Genomic DNA, 16321 nt, shown 5'->3' on the forward strand with positions numbered 1-16321 from the left:
AGTTAGGGACTTTTCATTGTTCATTCAGGAGTTTTCAACTTTATCTTCCCCTAAGGCACTTTCTGAGTAGGGTGGAGTAATTTTAAAAGTTCTCAATACATTCCTGACCAAGTACCTCCATTGTTAAAAATGGGGAATAGCTTAATCAAATCTTCTAAAGTATAGACTGAGTAATTTTAAGATTCACAGGGGCCAAACCCAGGGTCAGTCAGGGGGCTCAGGCTGCCAAAGTCTGAGTTTCCCCCAAACTCGAGGAGGGAGGGAAAAGGGTTTAGAGACAGGGACCCCATTTTCCCACTTTCCTTTCCCATTCTTTCCCCTGCTAGTTATTCCTTTGTATTATCATGATTTAATTGACATCAAAATAGTTATTTTTTTCCCCAAGCTGTGAATCAAGTGTGAGTGAACAGATCAAGGGGAGACCCTCTGATCTGGAGTAGTAGAGTGGGGACAAGAGGGACAAGAGCAAATCCATAGCTAAGGAGGGAAGACAGAAGAGGGAAAAATCTTCAAACCCTCTCTCCTCTCTCTGAGCCAACCCTAAACATCAGCTGTCCTCTCCTAGATCATGTTCCCTTTACTATCCCCAAACCTTTTCTCCATTACATCTGTTTTCCCTGAACCCCACTTTGAGAAGGGAGGTCTCCTCTCTTCTCCTCTCTCTCATTTTATTACAACTCTCAAACTCTTATGCAGAGAATAGAGCATGTTGGACCTTTCAAATAAAAAAGCAAAATTCTCTGTCACATTAACAGATCTTTACAACTATCAGTCCCCCTTGCCATCAAGTAGGGGTTCCAAACTTTTGTGTCACAGACCCCTTTGACTGTCTGGTGAAACCTATGGTCCCCTTTTTGGAATTTTTTTAGATACACAAGTAAAAAGCACAAGACAAGAAAGAGAACAAATTATAATGCAAGTTTTTTTTAAAATAAAATTTTATTTAATTTTTATATCAACTACATTTCCCAAGAAATGCTTCCTCCCTTTCCCTTCCAGATACCAAGTTCTTCAAGCAAAAAAGAGGAGAAATGATTGACCAACAACCAATGATATAAAAAAAAGTCTGACATACCATTCTTTTTATGGATCAAGCTTTTTAATTAAAAATTTGGATCACTTAATTTCGGTTGTTTTGTTGGTAGGTTTTTTTCCTCCCATTTACATTATTGTAGTCAGTGGGCATACTGTTTTCCTGGTTCTGCTTACTTTACTTTTAATCAGTTCATAAGGGTTCTTTCCATATTTCTTGGTATTCATCATTTCTTATACTACAGTAATATTACATTATTCACGTATAGTAATATGCTTATAGGGTCATAGATTTTGAGCCAGAATATATCATCGGCCATTAAATTCAACTTCTTATTTTACAATTTAGAAAATTAAGGCACAGGGAAGTTTTGACTTGCTCAGGGTCACCCAGTATCTGAGGCATGATTTGAACGCAGTTCTTTCTGAGGTCTATCTATGTCTAGGACTCTAACCGTTATCACAGGTCGACTTTCATCTAGCCACACCTAATTGATTGGCATCTACATCTATTCTAGTTCTTGAATAATATGGGGGGAAAATGCTACAATAAATATTTTGGTGGATATAGGACCTTTTTGTTACTGATTTTAGGTTAGATGTGTATCATTGGACTCTTTAGGTCAAAAGGTATATACATATTTTTGACGCTTTTCACCTAATTCCAAATTACACATTGTATTGATCAGTTCTTAGCTCTACCAACAAGTCATTAATATACTTGTCTTTCTATAACTATTCCAATAATCTTTTTTTTATTGCCTTTGACAATTTGATGAAGGTAAGGCAAAACTGAAGTTGTTCTGAGTTGCATTTCTCTTATTTTTAATGATTTGGAACATTCATTCAAACAGTTAATTTCAATCAAATAAATTCATGATTAGTTTATAATATTGTAATTAGTACAATATTATAATTAATAATTATATTAATTAGTATCATATATTAATATAATTAAATTAGTAGATTAAACTGACCTGATTAAAGTTAATTAAATTAAAGAACTTTAAATTCTTTTGAGAAGTGTGTTCATATTTATTTTGCCACCTATTTATGTGGGAATGACTAACTAGTTCTTTTACATGATGAAGTTATTTTAAAAAGTAATTAGTTTTTTTGGTGGATTGTACTACAGACCTAACTATTTTGTAAAATCAAAGCTATCCTATTTGCTTAGATAGAAACTGGTGATGTAACACCATGACTATGTTTTGATAAAAGAATGACTAGAGCAAGAAATTCTCTTTATCAATTACTCTATGGCAGAGGTTAATTAGATGACCCTTAAATTTTTTTTTTCTTGAGAATGGTATAATAGACATAATAAACAGAGTCAATTGTTTCCAAATTCAATTTGATTACAAGGCAATAGGAACTTGTGTTTTGAGCTCCATCTGTTTGGAAGGGAATTGATCAAAACTGACAGTTCTACTTAAGACCTCTGGTATTTGAGCTTTTACATCTTTATATTTTTAAAATGTCTCAAAAAGGTGCCAAAAATGAGAATAAAACATGCTAAATTTGTTAGTGACGTCAACAAATCTAAAGAGGATTGGTAAACATCAAGTTCAATCAAAAAAGATCTGTACCATATTCTTACTCCAATGAAACTATATTTTTAGAAAAAAAATCACAAAATATAACAGGCACAACTGACACAACTTCAAACATTCTTTGAAATACAACAATATACAATATATCACACACACAATACAAAAGTCTGACAAAGCATGATTGGCATATAACTTGGACATCAATTCTACCACTGATATAAATGATTAAAAAAAAAAACCCTTCCAAGGGATCTTTTTGAGGCATTTTACACAATATATATTATCATTATATATTATATATCTATACATATCTGTACAAAAAATATAAATGAATGCATACATAAATGATAAAAATGATTTTTTCTGTAAGTCTTTGGTAATGTTAGTCAAGTGATGAGTAAAATATATGGAAATGTAAATTTCTGCAATTAAAATACCAAACATTTCTAGAAATAAAAAGTATGAAGATTATCTTATACAAAAATCTAGAACTTATCAAAGAATGTAGGTAATATAAACTGACAAGAAAAAAAGGGAAGATTAATTCAACATTAATGCCAAATCTAAAGTGACTACCCTGCTCATTTTAATACACAGTTTCTAGAAATCAAGAGGCAAAGGAAAGTATATTTATTTACAAACTGTTTGGGATAGTTGAAGAATTCCCCTTCAAAGCCTTCATTTCTCAAATGTTTATTTGGTTCTAATTGCATAAAGAGAAAGTCCTATTTGCATGCTAGTAGTCTTTTATTTTTCTTTAATACTTATAATACTAAATGCAAGTGAAGTTGGCAAGTAATGTCAATCATAGAAATGTCAAGCATGCATTCCACAACCCTCCAGAGTATAGCCTGAACCAGATTAAAATGCAATTGGGAAATAGTAAACCAAATAAAAAATATAGTAACATGGATAATATTACATTTTAAAAACTAAGTCAATATGAAACCCATAGGGAACTGTCTGAATACATTAGTGGTATGTATGGCCACCATTTCTATTTGAGTTTGATAATACAGCACCTGCAAAAAATATCCTAAAAGTATTAGAGTTGATAGGAAATTACTCAAAATATTAAATGAGAGTTTCCTGCAATAAGGTTTTATTGTAAAAGTCCCCCTCTGTCCTACACCCCCAGAAATGTAAAAAAAAAAAAAGCAAAGAATATAAAAATGAAAAAGTATTCTAGTATTTTCAGCTCAAAAGATCTGAGTTTTTCCAAACACAGATAAAATATCTTATCACCAAATATCTTGTAGATAGCGTTTTTCTTCTCGTAATGTAGCCAACATTTTCATTGCTTCCAATTTTTCAACCTTGGTCTCCTTGCTTAAGATCTCCACTAAAGCATCATTGACATCTTTTGCCATTCCTTTTGCATCTCTGGGAGAGAAGAACATTTTTATTTTGCTATAAAATATTACCAAGTAACTATAGCAAACTTAGTAGTAGTCTAAGCCAAAGGAATCTAAGCAGAATCTCAGCCAGAGCAGGGCAGGACCTCAGAATCACCTGAATAGAACATATCACTAAAGAACTCTTTCATAGATAACATTGACGCAAAGTTATTTAACCCCTATAGGTAGAAGTGAGCAACCAGTTATGTTAAAACACTTCCTGTAGAATTCAGGTGTCAAACTCATGGTCAGTGGCCCCACAAAACCCCTTAATGTAGCCCGAACCAGATTAAAATGTAATTCGGAAATGTTTAATAAAATTTTTAAAATCTTTAATAAATTAAAAAAAATTAACTTAAAAAGTTTAATAAAAATACTTATACAACAAAATAGATAATGTTAATTTGTAGTTTTCCAAGTCAATATGTGGCTGGCAGGGATCTGTTACTATTTTAGTTTATAGTTCATATTTCTCTACCTTATCTGCAAGGAGGCTATGAGCGATTTGTCATACTTTCTGATAAAATTGTATACATACTCTATATATATTTTCCCTGACCAACTGGTATAGTAACTCTACCAAAAACATTCTTTTATCCCATAATTTGGATCTGACCATTCTGTCGTGATTAAAATGAATAAGGGCATTTGTTAAAAGGGACAATCATAAGACAACTCCAACTGAGTATGTTTGAAATGGCTATTCCTAGCTTCCAGGCCCAATTGTGTGACCAGAGATAGTATCTAACCATTGGTGGTTAGAACGGAAGGAAAGGCTACCATTCTAAGAGTTTTTATACTGAATCACTTAGACCCACAGATGATGGTATTCCTACATTTATATAGTACTCAATGGTTACAAATTCTTCCTACATATTTTATCATTTGATGTCCATAACTGCCTGTGAAGCAGCAGAGTATGTACCACCTTGGACTTTACATTCTCATCTCCTCCTGAGGCCCAATCCATTGCCAAAGGCTGTTGGTTTTATTTTATAACGTCTTTTTGTACTTTCCCTGACATCGCTGCTCCAACCTTACTTGGATTATTGCAATAACATTCTGGTTGGTCCTCCTGCCACAAGGGACACCCTCCAACCAGCTATTAAAAAGATATTCTTAAAGTACAGATCTGACCTTGCCATTCCCATACTCAATCCATTCTAGTGGTTCCTTATCATCCCCAGGACCAAATAAAAAATCCTCGAAATCATTAGAAGGTTAATAGACCAGTCATACATATATAATGATGAAAACTTAAGTTTCTTTTATACAACAGTAGAAGTACTAAAATTACACATTAACATTCAGACAACACCTAAATTAAGATGTCCTAATCAGGAAAACTAAGGTGAAAATTAACCTCTGATAAAAGAAAATCAATTCTAGGTTAGTAGTTCTAATCACAAATACTCTGCTTTAAAAAGAGGAGGGGAAGAATATTTTCCCCTTGACATTAGCAATAATTCAACTAAAACATAAGACCACATAGATATTCCTTGGTTTAATGGCATGAGCAAGACTAATTTAGCAAAATTAATCTTTATCATCATTTTCCTGTCAAGGATATTTTATTTGTGAGATTCTACTAATATAGGTATATAATTGAAAATCTGTTACCCTAAAAAAGAACTACATTTCCCAGGGGCCCACTGACTTCCTGTCATTATGTACTTCTTGTAGACAGGGGATAAATTCAGTGGGCAGTCCTGCTCTGCCTCTTTTGCTTCCTGACAAAGGATGGTGGTGGTAAGCGGAAAGGGGGTTTAAACAGGCTGATGAGCCATGGGCATGTGGTTTTTATCTTGCATCCCTTTTATGCCTTTATTTCTAATGATCATTAAAAAGTCCCTTAAAATATATTTCTATTATTGAGACTAATTTTAATTTTTACATAGGGAACTTTTGGTTAGTAAATATCTTTACTAATGCATACTGGAACCTTTTTTGAAACTGAGTTTTAGCAAGGTGTCTGGTGCCCTAAAAGGGTAAATGGTTTATACATTGACAGGGACCAGACTTGAACCCAAAGCTTCCCAACTTCAAGACCAGCTCTCTCTCCCCACTATGCCACAATAGCTAAGTATCAAATTTAGGCATCAAAAGTATATGTAAATATAATTTCAATACTTCCATTTTTTGCACTTGAGAAAGTATTTTGTGATTACGTGACCAAATTAGTTAAATATGGAAAGCTATCTGTTCACAGAATTACTCATTTCTTTTTCTATTTAATGTATCAATATCAAATCCACTCACCCACACACATAGATATAACCCTTTTCCTGGAGAAGGATTCTTGTCACCTGCTGGGCATAAAGGCGAATATTATCTTGCACATATTTCGGAGGGGGATCTTCCTTATCCAAAGGAATATCTCTTGAGAAACAGACTTGCAGCTGAGTTAAAATTCCTTTCTTAACGAAATGGCTTAGGTCTTCTCTGAAATTTAGCATACAAATAAGGTTAGTTTTTAAACACTGTACATTAGGTGTTATGTAATCAATGATCAGATATAAAATACTAAAATACTAAATGATGAAATACCTGAATAAATAATCTCTATCTCTATGTCTGCAGCCAAAAAATAGCCACATGGCTCCAAAGCTTCCATCTGGATGTTGTTCCTGGATCTTTTCTCTAAATGAAAAAGAAAAAATAATGCAAAAGCCAATTTTTCTCTGTTAGGCAGTAATATAAGCAATGCTGGCTAGTTTTTAAATTACTTCTTTTCAAGTACATGTTTAATGTTATACCTTGAAGTTCAATCATTTAATTAACTTTTGAATGCCCACTGATTTATTCCTGATCACAAGAGCTGGTATGATAAAGCCTACAGAGAGCTTGTCACTTATCAAATGAAAAGAGTTATGTAAATCTAATTTTTTAAAATGTGTAACTATATAATTTCTAACCATACAATGGAAGGGCTCAGCTAGGTTACTAAACATAGTATATGGAAACAGTATGTGAAATAATACACTGTAAAATAACATTTCACACTCCCATCTCCTTAATGTTTGACAGCTTTGAGGAAACAATGACATTTCTAGTCATAATAACTTAGAAAAGGAAATATCTTAATATAAATTTTAGTAATTTTAATTATAAAAGCCAACTTTGAGTTTGTGCCTATCCTAGAAATGAAGATATAACAATAATATAATCAAAAAATGCTAAAATCAATCTATGAAATGCAAAACTCTTTATTAGTCTTGCAAAAGTGTGAGAAAGAAAAAACACTGGAAGGAAAAATACTCTCATTTAATTGGAAATCATAATTAGAAAATAAACCAGGATGTTAAAACACGGAAAATTACCACTTGTTAAGTCATCCCAGCTTATCAAAAATTACCCCAAAATAGTAACAAAATTAGTCCCAAAGGGTGGGATATGATACAATTACTAATAAATATCTCTTTTCCCTTCCTCCAATTTAGTCAATTCTTTCCCTAACAGGCAAGGAAGCAATCCCCAGTACTTGAGAAAGCTCAAGACTACAGGCTTTTGGTGGTGGCTTTCTAATTACCTAAGGATATAAAACGTTCAATGCAGAAGATATCTGGGTCCTTCAGATGAGGTATATGCCCTAAGGTTACATGAGTCATCACAGTTGATCTTATAGCCCAGAGTCCAACTAAATATGCTATGGCTAAGTAAACCTCCCTTCCTTGATTATTTTATTCTAACATTAAACCTAAACTAATAAGGAATGGCTTGAACCAAACCAGAGGAGAAATCTTTATCTCTAACATTTTCTTCAAAGGGGAAAAAACACAAATCAATGAACTGGACATATAACTTAAAAAAAAACATACACAAAAAAAAATCTTATAAAAGCAACAAATCCACCCTCCTAATTAAAAACTAAGGTAGACATTTTGTAAATAAAAATTTAAATTAATGAAATTGGGAAAACACTAATAATAATTGTAGTAATTAAAAAGAGAAAAAAAATCCAAATAGTTTGTCAAAAAAGATGAGAATTTAGAACAAATGAGAATAATAAACTAATAGACATTATCTTCTCAATTATATTTCCATAAAATTGAAATAAGATGAAATTGGTGAAATATAAAAAAGCAAAATATTGAGACTAACAAAAGAAATAAATTTAAATAGTCCCATGTCAGAAAAAGAAATTGACGGAGCCATGAATGAATGGTAAAGAAGAAACCGGAGGGTCAGAGGTATTTATGAGAATTGATTATATCAAATGTTCAAAGAACAATTAACTCCAATATCGCGCAAACTTTGTAAGAAAGAGACCCTTCCACATTTTTTCTATTAAATACAGAAACGATCTTGATTCCTAAACTAGTAAGAGTTAAAGCTGAGAAAAAAAATTGAGACTAATATTTTTAAAGAAAGTGGACACAAAAATATTTGCAAATAGGGGGCAGCTGGGTAGCTCAGTGGATTGAGAGCCAGACCTAGAGATGGGAGGTCCTAGGTTCAAATCTGGCCTCAGACACTTCCCCGCTGTGTGACCCTGGGCAAGTCACTTGACCCCCATTGCCTAGCCTTTACCACTCTTTTGCCTTGGAGCCAATATACAGTATTAACTCCAAGACAGAAGGTAAGGGTTTAAAAAAAAATTTTGCAAGTAGGATACAAAAACAATTTAAAAGATATTATAAACAAGTGGATTTATATGACGTATAGAGGCTGGGTTCAGTATAAGGAAAAACAAATACAGAAGATCATCTTAATAAAAATAATTTTAAAAATACATGATTATATCAATAGATGACAAATTGGATTTTAGCAAAATCCTATATTTTCTTCTGTTAAAAACACTAGAAAGCATAAGAATAAATAATATAGTAAAATATCAATAAGATAAAGCATACACATAAAGGAAAAGGTAGATTTTTCTAATAAAATTACCATTGCTATTTAACATAATACTAGAAAATGCCAGGTATAGCAATAATGCAAGGGAAAAAGTCAAGGGAATAAAACATCAGCAAAAAGTAAAAACAGATGATAGGATGGTTTTTCTAGATAACTATAGCAAGAGAGAAATTCAATTCTAAATAACTACATAAACTATACTATAAGACATACTCAGAAACTATATGAAAGCAATAACACTTTTTACAAAAATAAACAAACCTTAAAAACAAGAGATATGAATTGCTATTGGGCAAATCAAGCCAATGTTAATAAAATTAAATATTAATTTACTTAGTTTACTTATTCAATGCCAAATCAATTAAACTATTAATGGATTATGTCATCAATCTAGAAAAAAATCAATAATTTTCACTGACCACACTGTGGAAATATAATTACATGGATAGTTCACTCACTCACACACACACACACACACATCTCAGGAAGTCCTGAATCCAATTTGACTTTGGATACTTACTAGCTATGTAAACCTGGGGGAAATCATTTAACCTGCTTGCCTCAATTTCCTTTTCTATAAAATAAAGATAATAGTGCCTTCCTCCCAGGGTTCTTTTTAATAATAATCAAATGAGGAAATTTGTGAAAAGCATTTAGCATAGTATTTGACTGATTATCACCAGTTCTATTCAATATTGTTTTAGAAATACTAGCTATGAGTGAAGAAGAACTTAAGGACATTAGAATAGGCAATGAGGGGAAAAAAAAACAAACTATCATTCTTTGCAGATGATATGATGGTACACTTTGAGAACCCTAGAGAATCAACCAAAAAAAATGAAATAATTAAATCATTATTTCATGATTATTAGAACTACTATACTGGCACATATTCATATATATATATGTGTGTGTAACATAACACACACACAGACTTGCACATAGAAATGAACAGGAGAGTAGTTTGTATTGAATTGAGGAAACTGCTTACCCAGTCATTATAACTAAAAATTCCATGTTATCTAAAGAATTCATGATGAAAATCACACAAAGGGCAACAAACACATGCAAGATGGGTACAATTAAGCAATAGCATATTCATAACAAAAAATGTGCAGATGATATCACAGAATCTCACAGAAATGTCTTCTGGGAACCCACAGTCCAACTCACAGCTGAAGAAAATATGTTCTACATCCATCCCCCAAAGTTTTCATCCAATATGAGAAAACTCCATCTTCTCCAAAATGGCCATTTTATTTCCCAGGTGGTAGCCCACCTCCTACTTCTTCCTCTCTCGGCTGTGCAGAGATTTCTCTTATCCAGACTCTCATAACAGAATCTCATGCATAAAGGAACTTCCCTGATATAACCTGTACCTAAACACCAAGTTCTTAGGCATGGGGTAGTACTCAGACCTCATGTAAATTTCCTTTTCTACGCTGATGTTCTATTCATTTTGTTAAGCCCTCAATCCCTGAGGTAAGATTTCTCCATCTCTTATCTTCTCTATCTCCTCTGCTGAAGAGTTGTGAGCAACCCAACTGGCCCAGGAAAGAATCTTTAAAAAGTTGCTTATGATCCTATGAGAACACAAAATATTTGTCCTGTTGCCTCCAAGACAAAATATAAACTCTTTTGGTCAGTTCTGAGAGCCCTTCATTATATGGCCCCAAATAATCTTTTTAGTCTCACCCTGCCATTCTTTGTGATCTAGCTGAGCTGATCTTTTCTCTGCTTCTCATTCCACCGTTTTCTATTTGTGTGCCTTTGCCCAGCCCTATGGCCTCTTCCTTACATATCATATACCTGGAATCCACTCCTTCCTTATCTCCTTCTCAAAATTACTCTCTTCCTTTAAGAGCCAGTACTTTTATAAGCATCATCTTCTGCTTTTTTGATTCCTTCCAACTACCAGAGTCTCAAAATATTTAGTATTATAGGTATGCACACACACATACCCAATCTTTATAGATGTACTTTGTCTCCCACATTAGAATATATGTTCTGTTATCTGATTTGCATCACCTGAATAAGTACTGAGCATTTCAACCTGTTGGATTCTTTCTTTTAGTCACATTTGAACTTGGGACTCAGCCTTCAACTTGAGGTTGTTAGCCTGTAGCCATAGTTTAAGTTTGAATAACATGTATCCCACTCAAAGAAATGCAAAATATAATATCCATAGGAATTATTGTAAAGAAATCCTCTTATAGTATTTTACACCCCTACTTAAAATGAGGCAGAAAGGAAAAGGATTATATTTGTCTTTCAACTAAACTTTCTTATGCTCTCCCAAAGAATTATATAACTTCCTCCTCTTCTAGTCATTTCAAAAACATTTTTTTAACAGCCTTTTTGGTGGTATTTCTATGACAAGAAGGTATTTCTATTCTACAATGACAGTGATCCATGAAAAGAATTAGTATAAAAATAATTTTGTTGAAAATATTTCAGTATATGACTTCAGTTCATTATAAATAGAATTATTGATCATCACTGTTATAGTTCAGATGCACAATTATCTTCAAACTACTGAAGAGTATTAAACATTGAAATTATACATGGATCACAAATGGATGCATAATTTCCTTTCTTTTTTTTGCAAATTAAATTATTTATTAAAACAAACAAAGAAACAACCCTCTTACTTCTGTCCTAAAACCAATATTGATTCTAAGACAAAAGAGTACTAAAGGGCAAGGCAATGGGAGTTAAATGATTGACCCAGAATCACACACCTAGAAGTATCTAGGCCAGATTTGAAATGAGGACCTCCTGTCTCGAAGCCTAGTTCTCTATATGCTGAGCCACCTAGCTGTCCCCATAATTTCTATTTTATGGCTAAAAAATAAAGCTGTGTTCCAGACAGAGAATTAATACTGCTTATCTGCTGAACATAAATACCAAACTTCCAGGATTAGGCAGAAAATAATAAAGAAAAACAAATCACAGATTGTTAAGAGCCAGTAAAATATAATGAGTTTGAAGTTTTCTTCAATTTCTTTTGAAAAAAGAGAGAGAGAGAGAGAGAGAGAGAGAGAGAGAGGAAGATTTCTTGGAGAAACCAGAAAGGTAACAAAAAAATTAAGGCCATCGTGTGAAAGAAATTAAAAACAGGCTGCTTTCAACTTTGTAATTGTCTATTTTGAAAGCTGTGTAATGTCCATGATGGTCATGTGATGTCTAAGACACTGAAAACCACTATTTAATCTCAAATAAAATCAGAAATAGAATTCATTTTGAAAAAGGCCCAAGCATCATGTTTGCACAATAGCTCAATATAAAATATCATTACTTCCTGCCCAGTGTAAGTTCACCTAGAGGCATTAATTGATGGAATATGTTACAAGGGAATACAAGTGGAGTAAATTTTCAATTACTTATACCAATGGAATTAAAGGAACACTAGGATAGATAATCCAAAAAATGTATTGGCTTTGAAGTATATTTTGTACTTTGGTATTGGGGAAAAAGCAACAAGAAAAAGAGATAAATGTATTCTTCCTTTTTTTACTAGGAGTTACTTAGCTGAATATTAAAAGTATTTTCTATGTCTTTATATCCCCAATAATAGAATGAAGCAGTTAAAATGTTGGGGTGGCAGGAAGATCTTGTTCTGGCATTAAGAATTTGTTCAATATATGCTCTAAATGCAGAAAATCAAGAGTTTAGTATATCATAACTTAGACAAATGCAATTAAAAACACTTTACCAGTAGATTTGGTATTTCTGCATTCCTCTCTTAAAAAAAAAGAAAGCAGAGAATGGAGCATTAAAGTTCACAAAAATAGATAGGATCTGTGATTTGATTGATACTGAGAACTAACAGAAGAAGGAGGTCCCTATACCAGTGCAGATCAGTATATTTTCTGCAATTTGGTTGCCTAAAACAAGTGTCAGTCTCAGGGGCCCTAGAGTGCAGCCTAAACTAGATTAAAATGTAATAGGAAATGTTCAACAAAACAAATAAAAATGCAATACAACATACAATATTAGTTTATGGTTGTCTAGGTCAATTTGGACTGCAAGGGTTATTTCTGACTTTCCAAGGGACACAAAATCAGTATGTATTCAAGTAGAAATTAGCTCATATTTTCTGAGTTCCCAGGGCAGCTCTTTTCCCACTATGCCAAGTTACCTCAATTTTTAAAAGAAGACCACTCCATTTATATATGAGCTATACACAGAATACAAGTTATTGCAAAAAGAGTTACGCATTATTAGTAGTTCTTAAAATTATATAGTTCTGTTTGGATACTCTTACAAAACTGTTATGAATGATGGAGATATTTCTATATAGGGTTGCTGACAAAATGAGATCTCATCCAGATGTAATTTATAAATGGTGTTAGGGGGCCTACAGACAACTTCTTGAATTCTATAACATGAATACTATACTGTGGATGAATATCTGAAAAGGGTCATTGCTCAACACTTACACCAGAATAAAAAAACTGAAATGCAGGGACAAGACTAATATGTTGACAAAATATATCAACACTGCTCATTAATTAAACAAAATTCTATAATGCATATTCATGGCTGACATTTCTGTGAGGTATTCTGGAAAGTTGCTATCCTTTAAAATTATTAGCATTTACTAATCATAAAGCATTGGGGTAATGCTTTATGATTATCAAAAAATGTTTTTTCAAGAATTTTGAAGAAAAGTACAATCTCATAAAAATTGCTGAGAGAAGACATTAGTTTTCCTCATTAATTAAAAAACATGGTTTCTTTTAAAATATCAAATAAGACAAAACATACCTATGTTGTAGGAAACCAATAAAAGGTGCAATTCCAGTTCCTGGCCCAATCATTATGATAGGTACTGAAGGGTCATTGGGCAATCGGAAAGAATTTGTGGTATGAGGAAAAATGGAGATCTGTAAAGTCAAGAATCATAATTACAAGACTGAAAGAATATCTTTGGAGAGAAGGAGAGGAAGTCTAAAATAATAATACATGATGAAATCTTGAATATTAGAATCACCTCTGAAAAACAATAGCATCAACCTTAAAACCAAACTTTACCACAATTGAAAGAAAACAGAATTAAAAATGAAGCTGAAAGGCTTTTCTTTTTTTCTCTCTAAATTCCCAATTCTGTTTTTAAAATGAGAATAAGTTATATTTTTAAATACTGAAAAAGTACTAAAAGAAAAAAAATCATGTTTTCTTTTTGTCAGCTAGAGTACAAATATTTATTGGAGTAGGAAATCCAAGTTCACAAAGGAAATGTGGTTACATGAAACCACTATTATACTATGGTTGGGAAAAGGATCTGTAACAATTTATTAACTTTTTAACTTTCAATTATGTTTTGCCAGGAAGAAAATAAAAAGTAATCTGGATAAATTAAATTCTTTCAAATCACACAGAAAGTTCTACTTAGTGAATAGTTTTAATGGACTTAACTAACAAAAATGCTGAACAACTAGCAAAAGCAATCTTGTTTTTTTAAAAATGAAGATAATAAAAGGCTAAAATTCAGGGAGCAAACCAAAAATCAAGAGAAGAAAAGGTCTAGGATAATTAGTACATGAAAATATTGTAGATTGAATGATTTTCTTTTTCATTAGTGTTAAGAACATCGTTAGATGCTTCTGCCTAAAGCCATATGAAGCTGTCTTAGTGCTGTCCTTAAATCCAGATAAAATAATGTATTAAATTCATTATCAGTCAGTCCATTGCATTAGCAATGCAAAGTTGATACTGTCAAATCCATGCACTGAATTCTTATTTTAAAAATTGAAGCTAACTAAAGATAAATATTTTAGTATATACCAATGTCTATGTATTTTATAAGAAAAATTATCATGGTTGTTATATGCAAAAATTATAAACAGTAAATTGATACTTGGTTCACGTTGCATAAAAACATAAATTGTGGTTATTACAAGTAAAATTTGTAAAATGTCTACAAAAATTTCTTCCTTTTCTTCTCTGGATTACAGGGACAACCTGATAAAATAGCATGTCCTGCCAATTAATTTTTTCTATAGACTATCATGTTTGTTAGGCTATATGTGATTTATAATTCCTTATTCACTTTTATACTTGTATGGATGGATGGGTTTCAGGAATCAAAACTTTCAGGGTCAGTTCTACAATGATATCTTTTAGCAAAGGGAAAATAGATCCTCAGATTCTTATCATTTCATATCAGCCTAATAGTACACATAATGGAACAATTTCTTTGGGGAAAAAAAAAATTACATTGTAAAACTCCAATAAAAGCAGTATGTCCAGAAAATAGAAAGATGAAGGTGAAAGGCATTAGTGTGAATTTTAAAAGTCTCCATTTTGGTCTAGCACCCAAAAATTGTGCACACCCACACTACACGGGCATGCGCTAGTCAATGACAAATCAGAAATAACTAACTGCCCACCTGGGCTGTCCTAAGCCAAGCTAGAGCCAACCATTGGATTTGTGAGACACAGGAAGTGAGGTAGGGAACAGCCTCTGAGATTCGCGGAACTTCCTGTGGGGAGAGCTAGAGAGGAGTTGGTGTTAGGAGCTTGGAGAGGGAGGACGCCCGCAGACAGCTTTCCTTCAGATCGGTCACGTGAGTTAAGGACTGATTCTTTCCACCTGGGCCTTTGGGCCTAAAACTCCCCCTGCCTTGGTCAGAGGTTGAGTAGCCTCTTTCCCTTTTCTCTTCTCTCCTTCTCTCCCTAACCTTTTCCCTACTCCCAGTGTGATTAAACCTTCATAAACCTCATTCTGACTTGAGTGTTTCATTTTAGGAATTTCATAAGTAAATTCCTTGGCGGCCATTGTTAAATATTATATAAATCTTGTAGCCACATTTGTAACCATTACTATATTATAACCTTCTCCCAGAAGCCTTAAATTTCCCCATTACAGTTTTGGCGACCACGAAGGGACCTTCTCAGCGCCCAATTGCCTATTATTCTGCCCAACTAGACCCAGTAGCAGCAGGAGCACCACCATGCCTTAGAGGAGTAGCTGCTACAGCCTTACTAGTAACAAAAACCGTTGATTTAGTATTGGGATGTCCATTAACAATAATGTGCCCACATGAGATTGAAGCATTATTGGTAAAACATAGAACACAGGCATTCTCGGATCAGAGAATTACAAGGTATGAAATAACCTTATTAAATAGTGAAAATATTACCTTGAAACGCTGTTCAACTCTTAACCCTGCCACCTTGCTTCCAGATTTACCTACTTCAGGAGAACCACTACATAACTGTGAAACATTAGTGTCCATGGCAGAAAAGCCTCGAGATAATCTCTTGGACACTCCCTTAGACAATGCAGATCTGATTTTATTTACCGATGGTTCCTCTTTTATGAGGGATGGCATACGTTACACTGGAGCTGCCGTAGTCTCAGAATTTGCCACTGAATGGTCAGCTTCACTACCTTCTAACATTAGCGCTCAAGGAGCAGAGCTCATAGCTCTGAAACATGCCTGTATAATTGCCAAGGATAAAAAGGCAACAATT

At 33.2% G+C, this 16321-nt stretch overlaps 1 protein-coding gene across 3 annotated transcripts in view; it reads right to left on the reverse strand.

Annotated features, from left to right (window-relative positions):
• Positions 1-920: 920 nt before the first annotated feature.
• MTRR (5-methyltetrahydrofolate-homocysteine methyltransferase reductase) overlaps positions 921-16321 on the reverse strand; it is a 41756-nt gene continuing 26355 nt past the window's right edge. For all 3 annotated transcript variants that reach the window (XM_001363740.4, XM_007486803.3, XM_007486806.3), the window contains exons 12-15: positions 13610-13728; positions 6530-6622; positions 6242-6424; positions 921-3968 (exon numbers count right to left, since the gene is read on the reverse strand). In XM_001363740.4, the coding sequence (XP_001363777.3) occupies positions 3827-3968; positions 6242-6424; positions 6530-6622; positions 13610-13728 (537 nt within the window). In that variant the 3' untranslated portion in view covers positions 921-3826. The remainder of the gene's footprint in view (positions 3969-6241; positions 6425-6529; positions 6623-13609; positions 13729-16321) is intronic.

The sequence above is a fragment of the Monodelphis domestica genome, chromosome 3 (genome assembly GCF_027887165.1).
Source record: "Monodelphis domestica isolate mMonDom1 chromosome 3, mMonDom1.pri, whole genome shotgun sequence".
Taxonomy (NCBI): Eukaryota; Metazoa; Chordata; class Mammalia; order Didelphimorphia; family Didelphidae; genus Monodelphis; species Monodelphis domestica.